The sequence below is a fragment of the Urocitellus parryii genome, chromosome 5, assembly GCF_045843805.1.
Source record: "Urocitellus parryii isolate mUroPar1 chromosome 5, mUroPar1.hap1, whole genome shotgun sequence".
NCBI lineage: Eukaryota > Metazoa > Chordata > Mammalia > Rodentia > Sciuridae > Urocitellus > Urocitellus parryii.
The window spans coordinates 7,354,287-7,379,291 of record NC_135535.1 but is presented as its reverse complement, the minus strand read 5'-3'; the positions used below and the strand labels follow the sequence as shown (position 1 = coordinate 7,379,291).

Below are 25,005 nucleotides of genomic sequence, written 5' to 3'. Positions count from 1 at the left end.
ATCTGCAAGGTTGGTAGTTTCTCAGGATGACGGAATTTCAGGTGATTTTTTTTTTCATCTTTGTACTTTTATTGTTTTTTTTTTTATATTTATTTTTAGTTATTGGCGGACACAACATCTTTGTTTGTATGTGGTGCTGAGGATCGAACCCGGGCAGCACGCATGCCAGGCGAGCGCGCTACCGCTTGAGCCACATCCCCAGCCCCTGTACTTTTATTGTTTACTTCGATTTTCTAAATACATTCTTTTTTTTTTTTTTCCTTCAGTGCTGGGGATCAAACTCAGGGCCTTACACACGATAGACAAGCACTCCATCAACTAAGCTACACCCCCAGCTCTGAAACACATTCCTTACACAGAAATCAAGGCACATTCCAAGTTCAAAGCTGGGGTAGCTATAGAAGGCCATACAGCAGGGCGGTGGTTCTAAGCTCCAAAGTCTTGTCCAGGGCTTCTCCACAGCACCAGGCACACCTCTGTGCACTGTGCACCTGCTGCCCCAACCCCACTGCTCTCCTCCCAGGCTTCCTGCTGCAGCCTCTCACCATATGCACCCCTCCCACCATGAATAGCACATGGGAACCACCCACTCTCCTGCGTGTTCACCCCCAAGTCCCTGCTCTGCACCTCCTGCTGCTCTCTGCCCACCTACTCTGTTCTCTTGGACCCTCCAGCATTCTCACTAGTTATTCCCTCTGCTAGGAATCCAACCCCCAAGACCTGTGGTCTTCATCATTCTGGTAACAGATTAAATATTATGTCCTCAGAGAAGCCTCCCCAACCTAACCTATCCCTCCTTCCACACAATGCTGCCACCTGGCTTTATTATTTCTCTGGCACCATCACCATTTGGGATCCCCTAACTTGTCACTCTCCCAGCCTCACCTGCCTAGGCAGGGCCTTGCCAACAGTGCTCACCACCACAGTGCGGTGGCTGCACATATTGCTCCCAGGGAAATGGCTGTGGGGTTGAGTGAACCACCTCAGACTGACTGGCTGTGAGTTGCAAAGTCTGGGGAAAACACCTGTTTTCTGCCCTTCCCTCCAGAGGTAGATGGAAGCACAACTGCAGGAGTTTGTAAGGTGAGGTGGGTGCCATTTCCATCTTACAGGGTCACTGAACTGGACAGGCCCCTCCAGTGGCAAAGCTGGGACTTATTCCAGTGTGTGACCTGGGTAAGAGACTCCTCTGAACAGGTTGTCCTCAGGAAGCGGGTATTGTCAGTAAAGCCAACTGCACCCCGAACCCCCTGGAAGGAGCCAGAATCTTGTGTCATTCCTAAAATAGCACACTAGGAAAACTGCCTCAGTGGGGAAGTCAGCGGGTGTTGAGAAAACATGGTCTGGATGAAAGGGCAGGCTCAGCCACCAGCCAACTGGATAACTTTGGTTCTCTGTCCGGTCAAATGGGACACCTCAAGCCTGTCATGTGTGAAAGCACCCAGCACAGGTCAGGCCCATGGAAATGGCTCACATGAAGTGGGTCTCCTGGGTTCACTCTGAGAGCCAACATCAGCCCCAACACTTGTTCAGTGAGATCACTGCAGCAAGGTGGGGAGAGACCCCGGGAAACAGAGACCCAGCCTTTAGCCAAGATGAAAGAAGTAAACAATTCTGATAAGTGAGGCCACACACCCTCCTGATGGCCAAGTTTTTTTCTGGGGAAGACCTTAGAATTTGAAACCACTCCACCACTAGCTGCAAAGTGACCTGGGGCAAGAATTCCCTCTGAGCCTTTTAGCCATCTTTTTTATTGGTGTGTGTGGCGGGGTTACTGGAGATTGAACCTATGGGTGCTTTACCACTGAGCGATATCATCAGTCTTTTATTTTTTTTTCCATCTTGACATATTTTTTAATGTTTGGCTAAATATTTTTTTCCCAAGTCTTTTTTTAAATTAAATTTTAAGTCAGGGTCTTGCTAAGTTGCTGAGACTGTCCTCAAACTTGCAATCCTTCTGCCTCAGCCTCCTAATCATTGGGATTATAGGTGTGCACCACCACACCCAACTCCCCATCTTCCATCAATCAAGAGAGAAAGCCATACTGTCTGCCTTGCTATCACTGCTCATCCTCAAGGTTTACACCAAGCAAAGGCAGCAGCTCCAGGCTCAGCAAGGTTAAGTTCAGAGAAAAACAGAAAAGCCTAGGGTTGCTTCAGGCTGGACACAAACCCAGATGGGACCCAAGCACCACACAAAGCAGCAGGCAGAAATGTTTATTGCATTAGAAAAAACAATGTCAACCAGCAGACACCTCCATACTAGACACAATTTTTAGTTTGACTTCAAGGGCATAAAGGAATCTCGAAGGTACAAGATTTATTTCTGGGAGAGGGGAATGGTCTCATCCCTCTTCCTTCTCTGACCCTTTAAACCAATGGACGTCTACAGAGGTGTCCACTGTGTAACACAAAGACATGACTCATTTCCCGTTCTGTTTGCCTATACATGCCCACATGGAGTTAGCTGGTCACAAGTATGCCCCTGAGGTTCTGGGATAGACAGAGAGAGGGGAGGATGGTGCTAGGGTCCTAGCCTGGGCCTGGGCTACCACAGAGAGTGACAGTGGGGCTTGCAGAGGGGGATGGGAGTCTGCCTCCTGCAGAGCTCTGGGAGGCTGCTCACCCCTCCATCTCCCCGCATTGGCACGAATGGCTGCTGGGCATGAAGGGGGGACTTTTTGAGGAATCAAATGACTCAAATTCCCTCAGGGGAGCCACTCAGAATAACTCAGAATAGTTCTGGGCCTGAGGGTGACTTGCTACAAGGAGCAAAACCAGTTGAGCCTGGACATGGCAGAAAACAGCCCACTGCCCCCCAGATAGAGAAGACAGCTCTGGAGCAGGAACTGGGAAGAGGGAGTTCTGGGCCAGGCAAGCTGAAGAGCCAACTGGTGGGAGGCAGGGCAATGGCTGAGGCCAACCTGCCACCTGCCCAGAAGAAACCCAGTTTCGGACACCCGTTCTTCCTGGGCCAATTCCACAAGTGAATCAATATTAAAGAATCCCTGTTGGTTTCCACTGCAATTTATCTATGTCCACCAGCAGTTCAGTGGATTTTGAGAAGAATGAGACTGCTCATTCATTTGGCCTCTAATCTTTAAAGTTCCAAATATCACTTGGTATCCCAGCTGTACATGGCCCTGGTCAGATCACAGCAAATACTAAGGCAGAATGACATCTTTTCCTCTAGCTGAGACCCTGATGATGCCAACCTGCTATGGATAATGGCAGAGACGGTGGGGATGGGGCCAGGGATGAGCAGCAGCTTTTCGGGGAGGAAAGGCGCCTGCCCCGGAAGGAGCAATTGAACTCAAGTTTAGAAGTGGCAGGGACCCAAGGGGGAGAGCCACGACTTAGGCACCTGGCAGCCGAGTCCTTTCTCCTCACTCACTGGTTTGTGTAAAGAAAGGAAGTCTGAGAGCCTCTCCAGATCCGGGATTCCAGACTGTTCCCTGCCCATGAGTTTCTAGTAGCAAGTCTTTAGGAAAATGCCCTCTCACACTCCAACCAGGCCTCCTTAAAGCCAGAATGACAATGGAAATGACATGTGCCTTCAAAACATATTTAGGATAATGTAAAAGTTCCTATTGGAAACAATTCTAAATTTTCTTGCCACCGTGATTCTGCATCATTATTCTTTCTACATCAGGGGTATCTTCCTAGAGCAGGGAATCATATCCCCTTGGTCCCTAGCTGAATACTGCATATCGGTCTGGGTAGGTGGTTCTAAGTGACTGCAAATTACCTTCATCATTGTTTGCAGACAGAAGGCTTGGGTCTCTGTTGCACAAGCCCAGACCTTCAGCCATGACCATCGGTCAGCTATGCTGAGGGAGAGAGCCCTGTGGTAGACAGCAAGCAGGTTTTCCAAAACTGATGGCAGAAAATTTTGCAATCAGTCCAGGTGGAAGGGGGAATGGCTTTATCCTGTTTTCTTGCTGTCACTCTCCTGTGATCCTGAGGCTCTAGCTGCTCCAGCCCTGGCCCCATGGGCTGGGACAGGGGAGGGAAGGTCGGGGAGCTGCAGCTAAAGAGTTCACTTAGGCTGGGTTAGTCACCCTGCAACTGGTCCCAAGTGTACCAAATCCTTTGGTGCATGAACCACTAGAGAGTAACTGCTTCTGGTCACGATGTTGCAAAACTCACCTGGGTCCCACAGGTGTGGCAACCTGGGTGGAGTGTGGGTATTCTCTGGAAGGAGGTTCTAGGTTGGGGCTCCTCCAAACTGTGCCTCTTGCTTTTTGCTTAAACAAATCCCCTCCGTTTCTCCAGTGTGGAGGACGCTTAGGAAACAGCGTCAAAAGTGAACTCACAGACAAGACAGCCTTAATAAATTAGTATAATACTATTAGAAGGGGTGGCATTTTGTTCTGTTTCTTAGCAGCATTGTCCTACATGCGGCCTGACGATCTCCTTCCCTGGGATTTTAAAAAGCCGTCCCCTGGTTGTTAGCTCTGATGTAAAATTATAAAATAGAAATCTGGTAGGGTTTGTTTTGTTTAAAAAGGAAAAGCCCTGGAGACGCGGGCGGTCCCGTGCAGTCCTGTTAGCTCTGGCCATTGGGTCTGCCCACAGCGTTCCCTCCAGGAGGCTGGATCTGGATGGAGTCCAGGAGCGGTCGGAGTGCCTGTCCGAAGGGCCTGCGGGGAAACAGACAAGAGCTGGGTGGGCTCTGGGTGTGGTTTGCCCACAGACAGATAGTGGAAGGTGGTTGCTGGCAAGGGCAGGGCTATGGTTTGGATACAGAGGGCCCATGTTCTCCTCCTCCTCTCTCTGCTTCCTGCCATGGTGCCTCACTGCAAGCCCAACGGCAATTGGGCAAAGCAACTTTGGACTGAAACTGGGCCCAAATAAACTTTTGCTCAATATAAGCTGCTTATCTCAGGTATTTGTTACAGTCATGGAAAGCTGACTAATACAAAGGGCATCTCTCAAGGAGCCTGCTCTGTGCTGTCACTAGCGGGGGCCCCTCCTTAGTGGGTACTACAGTTTTGTTATCCATGGCTCTAAGGTCTGGTGAGCTATGGTTTGAACAGGCTGCCTACCCACAGGGAACTACAGCTTTTCTGTACTTGATGTATGTGTGTCTTTAATTTTTGTGAAGAAGAAAGTAAAAATTAAGTTGAACCAGGGAAACTGAGGCAAAAGAAAAAAATATAGAGTTATGCATAACTAAAAAGAAATAAACAAACAAAAAAGATCTGAAAAGATAAAGTCAGGAGTGAGAATGGCACACAACTAGATTCTTCTAGGAACTGAAGTCTTCCAGGGAATATTCAGAAAAAAAGTGGCCAAGTTGTCAGAAGATATTGATGTCATTTTCTAAAGGACACTAAGCTTTCTCTCCTAGTAACTTAGCTGGAAAAGTCACTGCAAATACTGGAGTTTGGAGGCTTTTCATGGTAACTACACCCTTAAATAAGGTGGTCCACAACACACCTCAAGCACAGGCTTTTTCTCCAGTGGTGCTGCCGTTTTGAAAATCATCCCCAAGTTCAAGGGAATAAGTACTCCAAAGTGTAAACAGATGAAACCTAGAAACATCAACCCTAATTCAGACAAGTCCAGGAACTCCACCCATCAATAACAGCAAGAACATTCCGGCTGTGCAAGTTTGCTCAGGGCCCCATAACCTAGATCCATCAGCAGGGCTGTGGGATTGCACATACCCACCAAGGAACAGGAGGTCAGGGCCAAGGCTGGGAGGCTGGGACTCTTCAGCAGTCTTGTTTCCTAGGCAAGTGTTTCGTGAGAGGTTTCTACCCAGGTGTGAAAAACAGCTCACCTTGTGGAGCTGGCTAAACCTGCCGGCTAAACATCCTGTTGGGCAGGACCCTACTTCAGGAGAAACTGAGTCTATAAATAAACATGGTCCTGGAGCAGGCAGGGGCTGCCTGAACCAGTAAACAGCAAAGGGAGGGAGAAGGTGGGATGGCTTTGGAGGTGTGTGCCCTTTTAGGGGATGACACTCCATGGATGGTGGCCCACAAGCCTTCCAGGGCTGGGACAACATCAAGGCAGAGGAGCTACAAAGTGTCCTTGAAGAAAACAACTAGTAAAGCTGGGTGTGGTGGCACACACCTACAATCCCAGCAACCCAGGAGGCTCAGGCAGGAAGGTTGCAAATTTGAGGCCAGCTTGGGCAACTCAGTGAGACCCTATCTCAAAATAAAAAATGAAAAGAGCTGGGGATGTGGTTTGGTGGTAAAGCAACTCTGAGATCAATCCCCAGTACTGAAAAGGACAAAAAAACTACTGAGGACTGTTCATGGGCAAGCAGAACTAGGTCTTTTTGTTTTTGCAGTGCTGGAGATTGAACCCAGGTCCTTGTGCTTTCGAGGCAAGTGCTGTACTTCCTGAACCCCCAGCCCAGAACCTGGTTTTGAGGGAGTCAAAGTGGTCAGGGGGCAATGGAAGAAAGCAACAACAGTTGTGAAATAAGCCACCTTGCTCTTCCTCAGACCTCCTCTCCACATCTACCCAACACTGCACTTAAGTTGGTACTGCAGGGGAGGGCACACTTTGTGCATGATGGGAAAGATAGGTGCCAGGATTTTGTCCAAATATTGAAGTGAGCTTCTAAATTGTGCAGTTGTGTCAGGCCCATGGTCTAACTTCAAGCAGGGTGAACATGATACAGGTGTGCATTAGCAGGTGGGGAGAATGGTGGCCTTTGGTGGTAGAACCTGCTGTCAGGACAGGTCTGCCTGGTTGGAAGGATTCTGCTGCCAGTAGGGAAGGCAGATGTGGGCAGGGGAGGGGCACTGAGTGGGGATTTTCAAGATTGGCCAAGGCAGGGCAGAGACAGAGCTCAACTTACGTGGAGAGAACTTCAGAGGGCAGGTCAGTGATGTAAGAAGGGATTTTCCGCCCAGTCAGGAACTGTGCCACTTCGTTGCTGAAGGTGTTACAGTTGTGTTCAAAGAGGTTATAGGCTTCACCTCTGGCATTGTAAGAAAGATTAGGAAACGGATGAGAAAGCCAGAAAGCATCGATGTGAAACTACTCAAACCAGGAAGTGGAAAGGTGAGCACAGCTGAGGGTGAGGACTGCAAGGGTCCCTCATGCCAAGGATAGTACCTTCTACCCCACTGGACCTTGACAACCAAGTTAGAAGGATGAACTAAAAAATGCGGCTCCTGCAGTTTTGGAGTCTGCATTCACATGAGCAGAGCAGTAGCATTTAACTCTTATTAAACTGACTAAAGCTTCTTAAGAGAAAATCTGCTTATGTTTGCATTTCATCCCAATCCAGCTACAAACCCTGCTTTTGATGTTCAGGACAAAGCACTTGGCCAGTAGAGGCTGAGAACAGCATTTACTGATTTTTCATCAGCAGGAACGAACAGCCCATCTTTCCTCTAAAAGTTTCAGCAGAAAGTATGCTGGGGTAGAGTATCTGTCGCCAACAACCTTGGGCTCTTTTTTATGCCTTCTCTTCATATTCATTTAGTAACAATTGGACCAGGCTTTGTGTTGAGTGCTCCTGGACAGACACAGTGGCTGCCCCCCAGGGGCTGACTATCTTGTCAGGGAGACAGACACCACTCCCACCCCACCTTCACTCACCGGAACAGAGACTCCCCCAGGGAGGACAGGTACTCCAGAAAGATTTCTTCTGTAACTTCTGTGCTCCCCACATCAACCACAGAATCTGGGGGCCCAAGCAATGTCCCTCCCTAAAAGAGCCAATTCAAAAAAAGGCATTAAATCACAATCTTTGTTTTGTTTTTTGTTTTATAGTGCTGGAGAACAAGCCCAGGGTCTTGTACATGCTGGGAAAGTGTTCTACCACTGAGCTACAACCCTCCATGCTGTCCCCCCGTCCAGTCCTTGGTTTTGTTTTTGCCCCCTGGGGTTCTGGGATTGAATCCAGAGGCATACACTTGCCTCGCCACCACTGAGCTACATCCCTGGTCATTTTTTAATTTTTACCTTTTTTTAGTACTGGGCACTGAACCTAGAGATGCTCTACTACTAACTTATATGTCTAGTCTTTATTAGCCCATGATGGCCTCAAACTTTCTGCCTCAGCCTCCCAAGTCAATGGAATTATAGGCATGCACCACCATGCCCTGCTTGAATTTTTTTAATGGGGTCCCTTTCAGAAAACCACAAGCACTCTGCTCCAACTTCTTATTTGACTTTCAGAGCCCTCTGGGTAGACGAAGAGGGTTATTTCCTGTTTGTATCAAGATTACAGTGGCTTAGAGCTTCCTATTGGACCTTGAACTGTCAGATGCTAGCAGCACAGCTAAGATGTTGGGCTTCCTGCTACTGTTGGAACTGGGAAGCTGGTCCTCTTGCAGGTCCGACTTTATGCAATCCACTCATCCAGTTGATAAAGAGAGAGAAACCCAGTATTTGTAGTCTCATTTTGTCCTCAACATGCCTGATCACGAGGACAGAATAGAACACTAGAAATGGCTCACACTTAAAAGGCCAGCTTTCCATGCCTTGGTTTCAGCAAAATACAGCCAGTTTCTCCTGTGACATACTGGATGCTCTTTGTAACAATGTGAAAATGTGAAGGACTGTGAGAAATCTGGCAGGTTAGCAATTATTTCCACAACTTAGTTCAGTTTTGAACTATGAGGCTAATATTCAGATGGACAGGAGAGCTGCTGGCCTGAGACACCTACAGAAAACCCTCAGTCAGTGCCACAGGATGCTGACAGACTGATGCCTGTTCAAAGGGGAAGTAACAGGAAATGGATGAGGACAGATCTGGGAAGGGAGAACACCCCAGAACAGAGCTGCCTGAAAAGGTCATGATTTATGGCCACCGAGAACTTTCTATGTAGTGGACATTGCTCTAGGGGAAGGCACAGTAAACAGGACAGGTAGTCAGAGGATACTTTCTCAGAGTGGTAAGAGACTAAGGGGTCACCATGACCTCCTATTATTCATACATGTGAAGAATTTTCGATGTACTGTGCCTTAAGATAGGCACTGGAGATATGAGATTCTTGCCCTCACGGAACTTACGGTCCAGCAGGAAGGCAGATAAAAACATAAACCAGTGTATAATTATAAACTGCAATAATGGTCGTGCTTGGAAAGTACAAAATGCCATTAGAATATATGACGAACCTTCCCCTTCTGAGGGGTCAGGCAAGACTTGCCTGAAAAAGGGACACTGAGCTCAGATTTGAAGGATGAAGAGTAACATGCAGGTAAAGGTTGGAGTACAGGTTTAAATGTCCAATGGGTGCCTCAGGAATGAGAAGTGGGCAGAGGTGGGGAGTGTGCAACCCAAACAGAGGCTGGCCGAGAGGGAGACAAGCCGGAGCACAGGGGGCCTTGGAGCCATGCTGAGCCTTCTGAGTTTTATTCCAAGAGCAAGTGGGAGAATTCTGGTTAATGCAAGGGAATATCAGGATTCGATGATCACTCTGAGAACATCACTTTGCCTCCCACGTGGAGGACAGTGAGGGAGAAAGAGCGGACGCAAGGAGCTCAGGAGGCTATTGCCACAATACAGGTTAGACACGAGGCTGGCCTGGACTACGGTGAAAGCTCTGGAGAAATGAGAGAGATGAGATCAAGAAGCGTTTCCCTTGTACAACCAGAGATATGAAAAACTGTGCTCTATATGTGTAATATGAGTTGAAATGCATTCTACTGGGCTGGGGATGTGGCTCAAGTGGTAGCACGCTTGCCTGGCATGCGCGGGGCGCTGGGTTCCATCCTCAGCACCACATACAAATAAAATAAAGATGTTGTGTCCACCGAAAACTAAAAAAAAGTATTAAAAAAATTCTCTCTCTCTCTTAAAAAAAAAAAAGAAATGTATTCTACCGTCATATATAACAAATTGGGATTTAAAAAAATGGCTTTCCACTTATGAGACTCAGAATGATGGGTGCTGCCTTTGCTTGAGCACCTCCTGTGATCACCTTCAGATATCTCTTAATATAATGTTCTGGAAAAGGCTTGGGGTATGAATAAGAGAAACTTGAGCTCTAGGACTGCTGTTGCTTACTGGCTGTGTAACTTTGAGCAAGTCACTTTACCTCTCTGTTCAGCTCAACATGGATGGGAGTCCTACTGTGAGCCAGGTTCTATGTTGTGATAGGATATAAGGGTAAAATCCAATCTCAGCTCATGAGGAGCTTACATAGTTCCCTGCGGAGATACAGAAGCAGCTCCAGAAGGAAGGAACCACAGGTGAGATGGGAGCAAAGAGAAGGGCAAGGTTTTCTTGAATAATTCCCAACCACCCTCGCCTTTTTTTTTGGTGGTGGTGCTAGAGAGCAAACCCAGGGTCTTGGATGCTGGGCAAGTGCTCTACCACTGAGCTACATCCCCAGGCCCTGAACGAGTCTTAAGGTCTTTATGAGGCTACACCACAGGCCTCTATACACTAGGCCAGAGGCCAAGTACATAGTAAAAGCAAAATTCTTGGTCCTCACAGGAACCCAAGACTGCAGGTCAGGGTGTGGGGGAAGACACTCACCGGGGGACAGCTGGAGATACCGCCACTGCCAAAGAAGAACTCATCCTTGTGCACAACTATGGAGGTGTGCCTGCCACACAGAGAGACACAGTGAGCCAGAAAAGGGAAACTTATCCAAGAAAAAGCAAGCACCATACTGCTATGAGAACAATTTCTGCCCAAGGATGTGAATGTGGTGACTAGTCTTATGAAACTAATCAAATAATGGTATAAGTAAGATAAATATGGTTGCCCCTCCGTGTCCATGAGCACTGGTTCCAGAACACCCCCTCCCCCCACAGATACCAAAATCCACACATGCTCGAGTCTGTTATATAAAACAGTATAATTTTTGCAAAGAATCTATGCACACCCTCAAGTATAATTTAAGTCATTTCAAGATTACTTATAATATCCAATACAATGTGAATTCTATGAAAATAGCTGTTATACTCTATTGCTTAGGGAATAAGAAAAAAGCCTGCAAGTGTTCAATACAGATTCAATATTTTCAATCCACAGTTGGTTGCACTTGTGGGTGTGGAGAGCTGCTGGGGCTACAGGTCAGGGTTTCTCCACCTCGGCACTACTGACATTTAGGGGTGGATAAACCTGGTTGTGGGGGCTGTCCTGTGCATTATAGGATGCTGAGAGGCATTGAGGCCTCTAGCTACTAGCTGCTGGTAGCATCCTCCCCCTAGCTGCGACAAAAATGTCTCTGGACACAGCCAAACATCCAGTGGCGGGGGTGGAGTGGCAAAAATCCCTGATGGAGAACGGCTGCTTTAGGAGGTATAGGAGGCAGAGGGCTGGGTTTCAAGCTGGAAGTCACAGGCGGGGCCTGAAGCTGAGAGTGCTGAGCAGTTTCCTAAAGCAGTCCACTGAGTGGCCCCACCCGACTCACCAGATGCCTTCCAGTTGTTTCCCTGTGGAGAAAAGGAGAGATTTAGCCACTTGGGATTGGATTAAATGGCTCCTCAGTCTGAGTATATTTAGAAGGGCACTCAAACCCAGAGGAACCTATTAGAAGTCTCCTGGGAGAAATTTCTAGGAATTCAGCTCTCCTCCATTGCCGTCCTCAGGTCATGATAGGGTGCACTGTTTAGTAAGTTGAAAAGTAACCAGAATCCTTTACCAGAAAGCAAGATTAAAACCAACCAACCAACCCACCCTACTGGTATAAGGGCTGGGGGCCTGGGAGTGTAGCTCAGTGATATAGAGCCTTGCCTAGCATGGATGAGGTCCTGTGTTTGATCCCCAGTACCAAGAGAAAAAAAATTCTGCTGGTACACTTATTATGTGTACTTAATATGGTAAACTTATTACACAGTTTTATGCCTGTTCTTCTTTTGCCTTTGGGGTTAAGTCAGCTTTACCTTTTTCTCCTTTTCTTCCAGTACTGGGGATTTAACACAGAGCTACATCCCAGCCCTCTTAATTTTTAAATTTTGAGACAGGGTCTTACCAAGTTGCCCAGTCTGGCCTCAAACTCCTGCCTCAGCCTCCTGAGTTGCTGGATACCCAGCTCAACTTTGCCTTTTTAATTTCTGTCTCTGCTTCAATAAGACTAGAGTAAAACAATAAAAGCTGATAGTATTTCTTCACTGAGGTAAAATCCTTCAGAAAATAATGGAACCAAATTTGGCAAATATATGCATCAATGTGCATTTATTCTTTTGGTACTGGGGATTGAACTCAGGGCCTCATATATGCTAAGCACGTGCTCTACCACTGAGCCACGCTCCCAGCCCAATGCACATTTATTCTATACCTCTGTATGCCAGTAAGCTAGGTGTGGAAATACAAACACAGATTACTGTCCTGCCTTTAAGGAGCTCAAAGTCAAGTGGAAGGAGACACGTAAATCATTAACTAAGACACAATGTTGATAAGCTCTATAATAGTGGTAAAATTAGGAGCTATGTGTAATAAAGATAAAGATAAACTACCTTTGTGAGCTTCAGTTCAACCCATGAGCGAGCAGGGGCAGGGCTGGACGTTTCTGCCAGAGAGAAGAGTACAAGCAAAGGTACAGCTGTGAAGACTGAGGCCCTGGAGGGCAGGACGCAGTGATGGTGACAAGAGGAAGAGTGGCCAGCAGGGCTGCGGCAAGGCAGGGTGGCCTGGATGGAGGTGCTGTTGGCAGGGGAGCGCTGTGACCGCACCCACACTTTTAAAAGATTAACTGTAGCTGCAGCCGAGAAGATGAACGGGAGGGAAGAAGGGAGAGAGCAGGCTAGAGTCGGGAGGTCAGTGCACCACAGTGACAGGAGGGAGGGGAAGGTGCGAAGGACATGGGGACATGAGCAAACCTCACCCACTTACCTGGGGCTACCAGCTCATACAGTCACTTACTGATTGCAAAGTGCCACCTTTACTGTGTGCCTTGTGGCTCTCTAGAGGATCAAAGCACTGTGTGAAAGGAAAGCCCCATGCTTGGGCTTCTTTCTTGGTGTTTTACATTGTTGTTCCCTTTCTTAGGTAAATTATGAGATTTCAAATAAATATCTAGCTCTTTAAGGTATTACTTTGATTGAATGACTAATGCTGGGGATGGAACCCAGGGCCTTGCACATGCTAAGCCAATGCTCTACCACTGAACCACACCCACAGTCCCTAGGAAACTTTTAAATAATACGACTTTAACCTAATTTCTTCTCTGTATGAGAAAGGAGGAGCCACAGCCTCTCCATGAGGACCTGCTGATGGTGGCTCACACTCTGTCCTCAGAGGTGGCTAAGAAAACCCAATAGGTCAGACATTGGCTTTTCTACATGTTAAGGATGGTGGACTTTGGGCCACCTTCCTAAGCCTTGGCTTCTCCAATATAGAGTTGTGACTGATAATAATGTATGTGAAGTATCAGTAGGTGGTACATAGAAAACTGATAAATAGAGGATATCATAGGCCTAGTGACCTTGGGAAAGGAGTTAAGACTTCCAAAAGAGCTATCGTGCATAACTAATTAGAACAAACAAACAAACAAACAAAGACTTCCAATAGATAAAATGAGTTCTTCTGGGCCACCCATATTGGGTCCCCTCTTACCCCTACAATAATTCTATTTCTAGTCTTTTGTTTGTTTCTATTCCTTTTTTTTAATTTTTTTTTTTTTAGTTGTCAATGAACCTTTATTTAACTTGTTTATTTATATGCAGTGCTGAGAATCACACATGCCAGGCAACTGCTTTACCCCTGAGCCACAACCCCAGCCCTGTGTTTCTATTCTTCACACTTGAGTAAATCCTACTCCTTTCACTCTTGGAAAAAAATGAGTTCTTCAGGATGGGTGGGCAAGCTCTAACGATTTCAGCATCCAGGGAATTACTACAAAATGCTCTATTTTATGTATAAACATTTCATTCTTGGCTGTTAAAGTCTTGGCAGACTAAATGGAATAACAAAGAAAAATGAAATATGCCAGAGTTTTTTTTTCTATTGGTCTTCCAATCCCAGAGGCAGCTTCCTTTTCACTAAGAAATCTGCTGCTCTGGCCCACAAGACCACAAATGGATGGAGGGATCCTGGCGTGGGTTTCTGAGGTGGGGTTTTTATAGGGCAGACTCTGCCCTTATCCAAACTGAGCTGAAATTCCAGAAGTTGATCAGAACCACACTGGATGCCGAGGAGGGTGGTATCCATCTCTCCATTGCTGGGCTCTGCTGGACTCTACTAGCCATGAAGTTGGAACCACTCTTTTCCCGATTCTTGAAGTCTCCTCTTCCTGTTTATTATAAGTAAAATGGGAGGACTAACACTACATTTTAAACAGAGCTGATACAGTCTTCTGGTCTGCCATTTATAAAACAGCTGTTGTCTAAGTTGTGGTTTGTTTATTTCCTTCTAAGACATGTATGATTCAGTGGTACTGGGCAGATGAGGGACACTTGTTTTTCTCTTGTTTTTTCTTTCAAATGAAGCTTCTCTCATACACTTTGAGAAAATACTGCACTCACCAAGAGGAAAAAACATGCAGTGATTGAGAACATAGGTCTGGGTAAGCAGGCCAGGTGTGATTCCTATGAGTGAGCCAATCTTTATTGAGTGAGTGTTATGTTTCAGGCACTATTAATTGCACTGGGAATACATCAGCAAATAAGGAGATAAAAAACTCTTTCATGACACTTAACAGGTGAGGGGAGGGAGGGTCAATAATACTACTAATAATGTCATAACATGTTAGCAATAGTGAGTGTATAGGGAAAAAAGACAAGAACAGGGTAGAGGAGACAGGGAGTTGAGGGATGGTCAGGGTGGGCCTCTTTGTAAAGATGACATTTGAGCCAAGATTTGAAGTGGGTAAGGGGAGAAGCCATTCAGAGGCTGGACAGACCAGATATATCTGAAGGACTGAAAGGAAGCCAGAGCGGGCTAGACTAGGGTGTGAAGAGAGGAAAAGCAGAGATAAGACAGGTAGTGGAGGCTGGATCACACCAGGTCTTGAAGAAGCTGGGGACTCTAAGCGCAAGCTAAGAGTAGCCACTGACCGACCACACGTCACTATTAACATTAAAATTAAATAAAAGCACAAACTGAGTACCTCTGTTGCACTAACCATGTTTCAAGTACTCTAGAGCCACATGTGGTTATAGTGCAGGTCTAGAACATTTCCATCACTGCAGGAAGTTCTATCCCACAGTGCTATTTAGTTCTTTGCAGTGCCAGGGACACTGGGAAGTCCCAAGGCTTCACACATGCCTCACAAGCACCCTGCACTGAGCTACATCCTCAGCCCTGGACAGGCATAACAATAACAGTCTGCTTCATAACATTTCTAGGGTTAAAAGAGATGACGAATGACAAAGTAAGAATGAGGCAAAGCCTGAGGGCACAGGGCAGCCAGGGGACTTTGGACCAGCACCCATGAGAAGTTTTGAAATGTTTCAGGCCTTCAGTGCTGAGGCCTGCTGGCTTCTCCACAAACAGTCTTGTTTTAGCTTTTGTTTTTGGTACTGGGGACTGAATTCAGGGGTGCTTTATCACTGAGCCATATTGCCAACCCTTTCTATTTTTTTATTTTGAGACAGGGTCTTACTAAGTTGCTTAGGGTCTAAGTTGCTCAGACTGGCCTTGAATTTATGATCCCTCCTGCTTCAGCTTCTTGAGTTGCTGGGATTACAGATGTGCATGACCATGGCTGGCTATAATTCAAAAGTTTTATAGCTATTCTCCTATTTGTGTCCTTCTCCCCAGTTGGACTACAACTGCCTCAAAGACAAGAACAGTTCCTTACACATCACTGTACCTCCATCACCTAAAGTACCTGGACTAAAGATGCTACATGGACATCTGCTGAGATGACCTATTCTATTCAGTTTAGTCAGTGCTGTTAGCTGCTGCACAGTGCCACTGAGACCACAGTTCTTATCCCTAATCTTGGCTGCCCTGCATTATTCAAATGACTCTGCAACCCTGGCATATTGTGCTCCAGTTGGGTCAGCTACTGCCCCTAAGGTAACCACACTCAGTGACAGATGCATCAGCTCAGATAGATCTTGCTACAATAATTTGAAGAGGGGCCTTAGAGATCATCTTGTCAGGTATTTTATACCTGAAAAACAAGTCCTTACTTTACTCTCCTTTATATTCTCTGTATCCATCACTAAATTTGCCTATAAGCTAGACATTATTCTTGTTATTTGGCTGCATCAAGGTTCACTTTTTCTCATCCACTCTGCCAGACATGATGAAGTGATCTGTAGTTCGGGCTACTTGGAAGGCTGAGGCAGGAGATGATCCCTAGAGCCCTGGAGTTTGAGGCCATCCTGGGCAAAATGGCAAGACCTCATCTCAAAGTAAACAACAACAACAACAACAACAACAAAAACACCCCTCTATCCCCCCTGCAAACACAAAAACAAAAAATCCTCAATCATAGAATTGTGATAGGAGCTACAGAAAAAAATTCTCTCTGGGCTGGGGATGTGGCTCAAGCGGTAGCGCGCTCGCCTGGCATGCGTGCAGCCCGGGTTCGATCCTCAGCACCACAAACAAACAAAGATGTTGTGTCCGCCGAGAACTAAAAAATAAATATTAAAAAATTCTCTCTCTCTCTCTCTCCCACTCTCTCTAAAAAAAAATTCTTTCATTTATGCATTCTTTCTTTTATTAATTCATCAAGACCTTTATGGTTATCCTTATTCTCACAACATTTTAAGTGGTAGGCAGGGCTAAGATTTATTAACATCATTTTACAAAGAGGTGAGTAAAGATGCATGGTTTGTCCAGTAGGAAAATGAGACAAAGCCACATGTGAGGATGAACTTTTGGAGGAGCATAGGAAGAAGGCTTGCTGCATGTCAGCCTACTCTTGGGAGGAAAAGAATGAGGGCCATGGCTTTGACAGGATGACAGGCATTGGAAAGTGGGACTGAACTGACTTTTAAAATTTCTTGGCCAGACTAGAGTAGGTGAAGAGGGGATGGTATTTTCAGACTGAAGTAGAGCCCAAGGCCATTTGGGACCTGAACTAGGTTCTGTGGATATTGGCATAGTATAGAAGCAGATGACTTCCCACTTGCAGAGTAGGTGGTCAGATGGCTGCATCTCCAGGCCTATTGGCACATACAATGCACTCATTTTGAAGTCTATTAAGTATGAACACAGAAAACCAGTGGAAGACATGGACATCAGCCCTGTTTTTCATCATGAATAAGAGAATGTAGAATGAAGTCTGCATTAGTCAGCCTCCTACTTATTATAAAAATGGCTGCATCAAAGCCAAGGAGAGGGGCTGGAGTTGTGGTGCAGAGGTAGAGCACTTGCTTAGCATGTGGGAGGAACTGGGATTGATCCTTAGCACTATATAAAAATAAATAAATAATAATTTAAAAAAAGGTATTGTGTCCATCTACAAATAAAAAAAAATATTAAATTTTAAAAAAAGCCAAGGAGAGAACACTAACTCACCTCACTGACTGAGATGGATGTACCTTGTGCATATAGATATAAGTGCTGGTTATGGGCCAGCACCTGGTGCTGGTGTTAAAGAAATGCCTACTTCTCTTCCTCTTCTTTCTCTCTCTTTCTGCCCTCCTCTTCTCCTCTCTCTGCCTCTCCTTTCCTTCAGGCAGCCCCCCAATAAAATCTCTTGGTTGAATCTCAAAGAAAAAAAAAGCCTACTAAGAAGTGCAAAGTATGGGTGACAGTGATGCGTCTCCCAGGACAGGGACCTCTCATTGATAACTTTTCATTGTCATTGTAGCCCTCTGCAGCCAATATCATATATTAAAAAATGACTATTAGCAGAAGGCTTTGCCCCTCCTTTGGGCAGAGAAAGGAATCTAGAAAACCATCAAGAAATCAACATGAGCCAGAAGTGGTGGCACATGACTATAATCCCAGCAGCTTGGGAGGCTGAGGCAGGAGGATTGTGAAAGCCAACAAATTAGCAAGGCCCTAAGCAAATCAGGGAGGACCTGTCTCTAAATAAAATATGAAAAGGGGCTGGGGATGTTGATCAGTGGTTAAGCACCCATGTGCTGAGGGCCATTACCAAGTAGGTATTGACGCATCGTAATCCTTGCCAGTGTACCCCATGTTAAATGGACTTGCCTTGGAAATTTGCTGCGACCTTGCTTGTGTGTTTGAGAAAGATGACCCTGCTCAAGGTGATCGAGGGTGGATCCAGGTTTGAGGAAGTATCCTGCAGGTTTGAGGAAGTATCCCGGTCCTAGGGCTTAGGGTGTTCCCGGTTTAAGAATATGGGTTTTAGGGAAGTTGAGGTTGAAGATTATTGCTGCTGGGATTAGGGTGTTCCTGTTGCTTGTTCCCATTGAGTTCTCGTGAGATTCAAATGGGATTTGGAAAAAGCCTTGTGGAGTAGGATTTGGGATCAGACATATTGGAATTGCCCCTGAACGTGTGTGGAGGCTGGTGTGAGATCGGGAATAAAGAATTGCTGTTTGAACCTACAAAGCTGTGTGGTGGCTCGTGATTCTGTGCCAAGCCGAGACATTGGCACTTGGCTTCGGCACCCCTGGGTTCAATTTCTGGTACAAAGAAAAAAAAAAAGAAATCACATTTTCACCTCTGGACTTTTCCTAGGCTGTTCTCCTTACCAGGGATACTTCATCTCCCTATTTCTTGTTTGACTGACTTCGCTTATCCTTGAGGTCTTAGCTACAGTGTTGCTTCCTCCAGGAACCTTTCCTGGAGGCACATGCCTATAGTTCCAGATATCAAGGAGGCTGAGACAGGAGGATTGCAAGTTCAAGCCCAGCCTTCATAAATTAGCAAGACCCTGTCTCAAAATAAAAAATAGAAAGAACTGGGAATGTAGCTCAGTGGTAAAACATCCCTGGGTTCAATCCCCAATACCAAACAAACATAAGAACTAATGACTATTTTAATCTTCGAAAAGGTAAGTAAGGGACTGAGGCTGTGGCTCAGCGATAGCGTGCATGTCTGGAATGTGTGAGGCACTGAGTTCAATCCTCAGCACCACATATAAATAAATAAATAAAGGTCCATTGACAACTAAAAAATAAAATATATATGTGTGTGTGTGTATATATATATATATACTAAAAAAAAGGTAAGTTTAAAACTACTTAATATACTAGTATTGACATTCTTTTTTATTTTTTTTTAAAGAGACAGGGAGAGAGAGAGAGAATTTTAATATTTATTTTTTAGTATTTGGCGGACACAACATCTTTGTTTGTATGTGGTGCTGAGGATCGAACCTGGGCCGCACGCATGCCAGGCGAGCACACTACCGCTTGAGCCACATCCCCAGCCCAACATTCTTTGTCAATACAGGATTCTTTCCTAGGATAAAAATAACTTGCGAGTTCTCTTCCTCAGTACTGAGAGGGTCCCCTCAATTACTGCCTGCCTTGCAGCGATGTTTTGGGGTAGGCCTGCAGCATTCGCAGCATTTGCCCAGGTAATGTTCACTGAATACCAAGCACTGTGCCAGACTCTAGGGATAGAACTGAGGGCTCTTGTCCCTATAGAACTTCTTGTCCAGTGGAAGGAGGTCAGAAAACAAGCAATTATAAAACAGCATGATGAATGCTTCTAAAGGAATATACAGGATGATATCAGAGACACATGAGCAAGATCTGGAGGGTCAGGGAAAGGTTCCTGGAGAAAGCAACACTGTAGCTAAGACCTCAAGGATAAGCAGAAGTCAAACAAGAAATAGGGAGATGAAGTACCCCTGGTAAGGAGAACAGCCTAGGAAAAGTCCAGAGGTGAAAATGAGACCCTGAGGCCTTCTGTCTAGTCAGGTATGTGGCAGCCCTTCTCTGATATGGTTCTGCAAGGGTGAAGCCCTGGTGCTCCAAGGTACTTATGGGAGAATTGACGAAACACTCACTCAAGTCAGTTTCTTCCAGTGCTCAATTCCCTTGCAGAGCCCAGCTGAGGAAGGCTAGTGTTGAGTGTTAAGCAGGAGGTGGTAAAAGATAAGGCTACAGAAAATAAGCAGGAGCAGGAACAAGCAGGGTCCTGTAAGCCACATTTGTTTCCATTTTGCCATAAAGAAATTGCAGGATTACTAAATTCATTCATTCAGTGGCTATCAAACAGTTCACACAATGAACAATAAAAATCTAAAACAAAGCACAATAGATGGCATTAAACCATTAAAAAACCTCCCTCAGATATCAATACATTCTACTTAATTTTTCTTTTCTTTTTTTTTCAGCACTGGGGATTAAACCCAGGAGAGCTGTACCACTGAGCCACATCTCCAGCCCTTTTTTGAGACAGGGTCTTGCTAAATTGCCAAGTCTGGCCTCAAACTTGTCATCCTTCTGCCTTAGCTTCCCAAGTATCTACTTAATTTTCAAACCTTAATCATTCCCTTAATAAGTATTTACTTGGGCTGGGGATGGAGCTCAGTGGTAGAGTGTACACTAGTGCGTGTGCACACCCACAACAATGAAGCCTCACTGGGCACCTGCTCCAATCTCTGTGAGATAGATTCCCTGCCCTTCAGGGGCTTGAGACTCTGCTGAAACATCTGAAATAGCTGCACCACTCATTTTGGCATCAATCATAATCTACTTTATACTGTTATCTAATTGTATGTGCACATACATTATTTTTAGAGAAATTAACTCCCAAAGGACAGAGTTCCTATTACTATTTGTACTGCAGAGTTAAGCAAGGAAGTGAGCATAGACTAAAATCTAAAATATTTATTAGATTACTTTCTACCAAGACATATGTATATATTCTATGGCCCCAGGTCTCTAAACCTGGGAATAGTTTTGAGAAGAGCTTGTAACGTAAAATAAATGTGATGTATGGTGCACAAGACTTCAGATCAGAATATAACAAAGTACCTCTTTGCACAATTAAAAAACAAACCTCTGCATTTCTCTCTATGTACTTCAGCACAAAAAGAGGTCATAAAAATTTAAAGAGCAGCTAAAATTATTAAGAGGAAGAACTGAAGTACAATTAAAATAGCTAATTATATCAGGCAAATGGTGATATGGGGGAAAAGTTGCAATCAGGCTGTCTGCTCAATAAGAAAGCTAAGGATAATTGTGAGACCATTTTCATGGAGAGCGAGGAACAGTGGAACAGGAATACCTTCCTGGGAGGCAACTCCAGGAGACTAAAAACAGGACAGGGTAAATCTGTGGAGTCCACATGATTTCAGGGAATTTTACTGAGTGTTATCTAGTCTGATCATGAACTGTAATAGAGCTGGAGGAGGTCTCACATAATGGGGAACTAACGTAACTGAAGCATGACAGGGCTCTGCTGTTAAGGTCACATGAATTTAATTTGCAAAAAGGTAGGTTAGGAAGGACGATCATAACTTTAGAAGATTACAAATGGCACATACACATTGAACCTAGATTTTTTTTTCCTCTTTGAACTTTAACATTTGGCTGTCTTTAGATACTTTAACAAGGTACCCACTTTATACTAATCATATGGGAACACATTACACAGTAGAGACGGTAGAGCAAAGTGACATGAGTTTTGGAACTCAGACTGCCTGTGTTCAAAACCTAGATCTGTCACATACCAGCTGTGTGACTTAGAGCAAATTTCTTAACTCCCTTTGTCTGAGGCTTCTAAATTGAAAAATGAAGGTAAGAGCAGGAACTCTCTCACAAATATATGGTAAAGATTCTAATGCATGCAAAGTACTCAGAAACAAAGGGTCTGGCCCTCTGTAAATTCTCATGGCTATTAATATACTTCTATAATTCTTACAAAAATCAGGAAACAAATGGATTTTTTAAAGTTTCAATATATTTAGGAATGGGAAATCAATATATGGAAGCTAATAAAACTGGGATATATCCAGGTTATTTATATATATATGTATGTATAAGGTTAGTGGTATCTTAATGGGATAAACCAGCAAAGCAACGATCACTGTGTAAATTTTCAACTCTAGAAAGCATAGCTATTAGTTTTGCTGACTGTTGTTTTTTCCAAAAGGTTTAAAAGAAATATGAAAAAAGAGCAAAGAGAAAGAAGAGTTAGATGTGATGTGAGTTAGGTGATATCCTCAGAAACATTATTGTAACAGGATGTGCCAAAGTAGTAAAGTTGCCCTGGTTGGCTGAGTCTTCCTAGGATTTCACATCTATTTAAAAGGGTTTATTACTTCACCTTCACTTATGGCCCTTTTCCCTTCACCCAGTGTACTCTACAAAGGCCTGCTTTCAGTTCCAGTACCAGGAGGACTCTGGACTTTCTCCTGCCTCCAGGCCTTGGCAGGTTGCTTCCTCTTCTACCTGCACTACTGTGACTCTCTGATTGGCCTCCAGAGGCTACTTCTTCCTCATCCTACCTCATATCCTTATTTAAAATACCTCTGGTTATTTTCAATCTCATTACCCAGTTAGCTTCCTGCACAGCACATATCACAATTTTTATTTATTTTATGCTTGTATATGTGCTTATTTTTAATGTCTCTCACACAAACTATCTCTATGGCGGTGAACAACATCATTGTTCATTCTATCATCTTCAGTTAACACACAGGACATAGTAGACACTCAAATATCTGTTGAATGAAAGAAACAATGATCCTTAAGGTCCCTTTAAACTAAAAAGTAACAGATCAAAAACATATAGTGTAAAGGGAGAGACTTTTTATTTACAGATCTAGGCAGTATCTAAGTGTTGCCTCACTATGAGCAAACTAAACAAATGGCTTCATTCCAAGGAGTTTAGTTAGAACTTGATTTATATAATCTAGCACCTTCCTCAAACTGTGCTTTTGTTAGTTTTACTTTCGAATTTGCCTTATTATTTTTTTCAGTGCTGGGGATTGAATTTAGGACCTCAAGCACTCTACTACTGAGCTATACTCCTAGCCCTACCTTACTTGATTCAACAACTTCAGTCCAATAATGGGTTGGCTACCTAAAAATTATATGTAATATAAATATATATATAACAGCATCCAATCTCTCCCCAGTACAAATAATAACAATTATATAAAAATACAGATTTATGCTCCAAAACTCCAGGAAATTCTGATTTAGTACTTGAAGTATGGCTCTAGAATCCATATATTTGAAACGTTCCTTAATTTAAATAGATAATGTATACATAGTACAGGATTCAAACAGTAAGAAAAAGTACTTGCGGTTGCCCCCACCCTCTTCCATCAAGTTCCTCTTTCCATAAGCTGCCACTATTACCAACTTCTCCTGTATACTTCCAGATAATTATTTTCCTAAGCAAGCACATATATATCCTTTGCTTTAAACACACACATGCACATTTAAAGAACTGTTTTAATCTTAATTTTTTTCTTATCTCATTTAACAACGTATGTTGAAAATGAAGGGGTTTTGGGGCTGGGGCTGTGGCTCAGAGGTAGCACACTTGCCTGGCATGTGTGAAGCACTGGGTTCGATTCTCAGCATCATGTAAAATAAATAAAGGTTTATCAATAACTAAAAAAAAAAAAAAAAGAAAAAAAAAGAAAGTGAAAGGGTTTTGTTTGTTTGTTTTTGTTTTATTTTGTAGTGTTGGGATTGAACCCAGGGCCTTGTACATGCTAAGTGTTCTGCCACTGAGCTACATCCCAGACTGGTAACTATATTTTTTACAAGCACTGTAGATGATTCTGATGTGAAGCCAAATATAGAAACCACTCACTAGCCTAGAGTTGAGGGATTAAGTTTAACTCACTATGACACATTATAAACTCAAGGACATTGAAAAGATGCAAGTAGTCATACTTTCCTGACCTCTGCCCCCTTGCCTCCCAGAGATAAACCAAATCTTTCTCCAATGTCTTCATAGAAACCAGGAAACACAAGCCATTTAAATGAATGTTGCCCAAACTGTTCAATTTTCAATTCCTGAATTCCTTTCCTGCCCATTATTACCTGAAATTACAAACCTGACAATTTCTATGTGACACAAGACATTTTGGTATTTGGATAGAAATGAGGTTTGATCTACACGGAAACAAGAGCTGACTTTTTCTCCCAGCATTAACACAGTTTAACGGGGCACAATTGCAATACTTTCCTTACTAATCCTTACTCATACAACAGCATCCAATCCCTCCCCAGTACAAAAGCAATCAACTTTGAAAATGCTGAGAGAAGACTGCATTGTCAGGCCCAACTTTGTGAATTCTGAAGTTCGGGCTCTTGTTAACCTGACTTGACCTCTACCCTTGGGGGAGATGGTTGGACCCTTCTGAGCAGCTCTTGTTCTTCCTTCTCATCTACCTCAGGGATGCAGAGGGAGTTTACTTTTGACACGGAGGGAAGGCTCTCCGAGGGCCACCCGAGAATCTCCTCCGCAGTGTCCCTTTCACCACGAGGGGCACCACGCGGGAGGCATCCTCACCTTCCCTACACCGCGCCAAGGAAAGAGGAGTGTACAGGGCTTCCAGGAGAGGAACCTGCTAGGATCTAGCTGGCTTACCTCACCCCTAATCGAAGGGCCCCTGGTGGGCTGGGTTTCTTTCCAAGCCCCCAGGAACGGGTAGGGCATGACTCCCATCCCTTCTCCCTGGATCATACGCGAAGATAGGAAAATGGGGCTCTGCGAGCCCAAACCCGAAACCCATCCCTCTCCACCCCGCCTTTCCTTCCAACCTCTGGGCCCTGCGTCTCCCCCTGAGTAATGCCCACCTCTCCCCCACCATGGCCGGCCGGCGTCCTCTTGCCTGGCTCCTGCCTTCCTTCCCACCTGACCCCGGCCCCCTCACCCAGCATGATGGGGCTGAGCCGCCGGGCCAAGCCCTTGGACAGGTCGTACACGTAGAGCTTCACCGGATAGAGATTCGGCGGCTCCATTGGGACCCGTGGCGGCGGCCACGATGGCCCTCGGGCACCCGGCAGCGGCTAGGACCTTCCCGTACCCGACGGGGGTGGGGAGAGGAGGGAGCCGGGGGACCGAGCCCGGGCCCGGCCTGAGGGGCGGGGGAGAGGCCGCCCTGCGCTGCTCGCGCCCCCACACCCGCTACTGGCAACGACTACTGTGAGGTGACAGAGGGGGGACTGGGAGGATCCGTACCGAAGAGGGGGCGGGGGCGGGACACGCACTTTCGCGCATGTGCGTACCATCTTGACCGGCGCCGGGGGCGGGGCTTAAGGGGGCGGGGCTTC

The 25,005-nt window shown here is 45.2% G+C and overlaps 1 protein-coding gene across 1 annotated transcript; it reads right to left on the bottom strand.

Moving 5' to 3' along the window:
* Window positions 1-2,183: 2,183 nt before the first annotated feature.
* Desi1 (desumoylating isopeptidase 1) lies at window positions 2,184-24,916 on the bottom strand. The gene is made up of 6 exons (XM_026405964.2): window positions 24,606-24,916; window positions 11,346-11,367; window positions 10,463-10,532; window positions 7,573-7,682; window positions 6,824-6,946; window positions 2,184-4,643 (listed from the first exon to the last, which is right to left on the bottom strand). The coding sequence occupies exons 1-6, from the start codon at window positions 24,691-24,693 to the stop codon at window positions 4,550-4,552; spliced, it is 507 nt and encodes a 168-aa protein (XP_026261749.1). The 5' UTR covers window positions 24,694-24,916; the 3' UTR covers window positions 2,184-4,549.
* Between the last annotated feature and the right edge of the window lie 89 nt (window positions 24,917-25,005).

Bases quoted from the DNA above. Each gene is read 5' to 3' on its own strand.
- Desi1 (XM_026405964.2), bottom strand. From the start codon at position 24,693: ATGGAGCCGCCGAATCTCTATCCGGTGAAGCTCTACGTGTACGACCTG. The intron at 7,683-10,462 runs GTGAGTGTCTTC...TGGCTCTTTTAG, and splicing joins GTATCTCCAGCTGTCCCCCG to GGAGGGACATTGCTTGGGCC. The intron at 4,644-6,823 runs GTAAGTTGAGCT...GTTTCCCCGCAG, and splicing joins CCCTCTGAAGTTCTCTCCAC to GCCCTTCGGACAGGCACTCC.